Genomic DNA, 2,214 nt, shown 5'->3' with positions numbered 1-2,214 from the left:
GCTGATTTAAAACCAAGTTCGAGTGTATTTTAAGGAGATTAATACAAAACGGTAAATTTCACAAACACTATATATTTTACGCATTCCTACACGCATTAATTATCGCGCTGATAAAAAGCTGCCTAGCGTTTAATCGCTGATAAAAAGCTATCTAGCTTATAATCACTTAAAAACTCATCTCATTGGTTAGAATTTGAAACAATCACCTAGCTGATTGGTCGTATATTAATTGAGTGTATTAATCGATTTAAATGCAATGAAGAGCAAATCACATTTATGACGTCATTTTCAGCACCAGTGAAATAAAGCATAGCACGTTTAATAAATTTTTGTCGGGAAATAAATCTCAAAAGCAGTTATTAAGTGTTTGTGGGATCAATCTGGAAAATCCATGTTTTGCACATGCCCAATTGTATGTCGCCTCCCGTATAGGAAAACCTTCAACATTAGTTTTTACGCGCCAGAAAACAATGGTGCGTATAAAAAGTATTACAATAAGCACTATGTTTTTGAAATATTGCATTTTTATTTTTTAATCCAGTTCGAATTTAATATGCATAGCTAAAGACAGGACATCTGTCGGGCCAACTAGGGGCATATAAAATTACTTCCCCTCAATACATCGAACTGTATACCTATTAACATTTTTTTGATAGTAATCCTCGTCATCGTCACCGTAACCTATATCGAACTATGCAAATTAACTTTTGTTACCGAGTCCTTGTAAGTAAAAATTCAACGTAACGGTAGAACACAATTGTTTGGCAATTAATAAGGAATGTGGTAGAGAATGAATTGTTCTGTTGGGTCGACTCATCTCGAAGGAATGGACTACATTAATGAATATTACGAACTGATATTTATCAAATGGGCAGGTAAGTACCTAGGTAAATATATACGACGATAGTGATTTATTCTTACACTTGCAGATGAGAGGACGGCAACTTTGCCTTTGATGAGTTCTCCTTTCCCGATATTTGGCCTTCTAATCACCTATCTTTACGTCGTTTTTATTTATTTACCCAACTACATGACACATAAGAAACCATACAGCCTCAAAGGCTATCTTACTGTTTACAATTTATTTCAGGTGATAGCCTGCTGTGTATTAATTTATGGGGTAAGATAAACGATAAAGTCTTCCAAATGTTTACGTATGTTGTGTAGATTAGCACCGCGGGATGGACGACTCATTATACCTTAGGCTGTCAGGAAGCAGATTTCTCAAGTGATCCATTAGCACTTCGTATGGCTCAATACCTTTGGTTAACGTTCATTATGAAAGTGGTAGAACTTACGGAAACATGTGTATTTGTTTTGAGGAAGAAAGCGAACCAAGTGTCATTTCTGCATGTTTATCACCATATCAGTACAGTACTTTACACTTGGTTTCTGGTTAAACTTTATCCAGGAGGAATGGCTTCGTTTCCCGTATTGCTCAACTTATACGTTCATATCATCATGTACACCTATTACTTCATATCGTCTCTGGGTCCAGAGATGCAGCAAAAATTAAAAAGTGTTAAGTCAAGGGTAACTCAAATTCAAATGGTAGGTTATACCTTAGAATATTGCAAAATGTGACTTCTCTTGTTACAGATACAACTGGTCGTATCAGCAGTCTATTTGACTCAAATATTATCGCCATCTTGCAAGGTACCTATTATGCTATTTTGTTTTGGCGTACCCAATCTCATAATTAATTTAACATTATTTTTGGATTTTTATGTCAAAGATAACCAAAAACACGATTAGTTCGTTGTACCAATCCTTTACAATTAGTCTTTCGTACAAACTTACACACTTTTGACACCATTACCATGTCATATACATTGGCCATAGTAACGAATATAGACCGCCACAGTGGCCTTTCCTTCACCTCAACGTCTCGGATATTACAACGCACCCTTTACATTCGTTATTACTTGTGATTACAAATAAAACTTATACTCTGTGTGCACAACTTATTTTTTTCACAAAATGCTATTAGTGGACTGTATTTGTTTGATGATTGCGTAACCATTATATTTTATTTTTATCTTCTCTAAGCAGGCTTCAGTCTAGCTAGACTGTTCTATCAACCCAACCGATGGCATACAATTCATTCCCGAACCCGGATTCAAACATATCTAAATGAATAACAACTTCACTAAACGCCGGGGGGCGTTAAGTAGAAAAATGATCTTTCAAAAATGCATAAAAAATACATGCATC

At 35.3% G+C, this 2,214-nt stretch overlaps 1 protein-coding gene across 1 annotated transcript; it reads left to right on the top strand.

Annotated features, from left to right (window-relative positions):
• The first annotated feature begins 733 nt into the window (after nucleotides 1–733).
• On the top strand, nucleotides 734–1,902 carry LOC116160130 (elongation of very long chain fatty acids protein 1-like). Its single transcript, XM_031473267.1, has 4 exons — nucleotides 734–875; nucleotides 930–1,120; nucleotides 1,168–1,551; nucleotides 1,600–1,902. The coding sequence occupies exons 1-4, from the start codon at nucleotides 791–793 to the stop codon at nucleotides 1,753–1,755; spliced, it is 816 nt and encodes a 271-aa protein (XP_031329127.1). The 5' UTR covers nucleotides 734–790; the 3' UTR covers nucleotides 1,756–1,902.
• The last annotated feature ends 312 nt before the right edge of the window (nucleotides 1,903–2,214 follow it).

The sequence above is a fragment of the Photinus pyralis genome, unplaced genomic scaffold, assembly GCF_008802855.1.
Source record: "Photinus pyralis isolate 1611_PpyrPB1 unplaced genomic scaffold, Ppyr1.3 Ppyr1.4_LG1, whole genome shotgun sequence".
NCBI classification, from domain to species: Eukaryota; Metazoa; Arthropoda; class Insecta; order Coleoptera; family Lampyridae; genus Photinus; species Photinus pyralis.
This window is presented reverse-complemented; position numbering and strand designations above follow the sequence as displayed.

Coding starts and splice junctions, on each gene's coding strand:
- LOC116160130 (XM_031473267.1), top strand. CDS start 791: ATGAATTGTTCTGTTGGGTCGACTCATCTCGAAGGAATGGACTACATT. Junction 876..929: donor GATATTTATCAAATGGGCAG/GTAAGTACCTAG, acceptor TTACACTTGCAG/ATGAGAGGACGGCAACTTTG. Junction 1,121..1,167: donor GCTGTGTATTAATTTATGGG/GTAAGATAAACG, acceptor TATGTTGTGTAG/ATTAGCACCGCGGGATGGAC.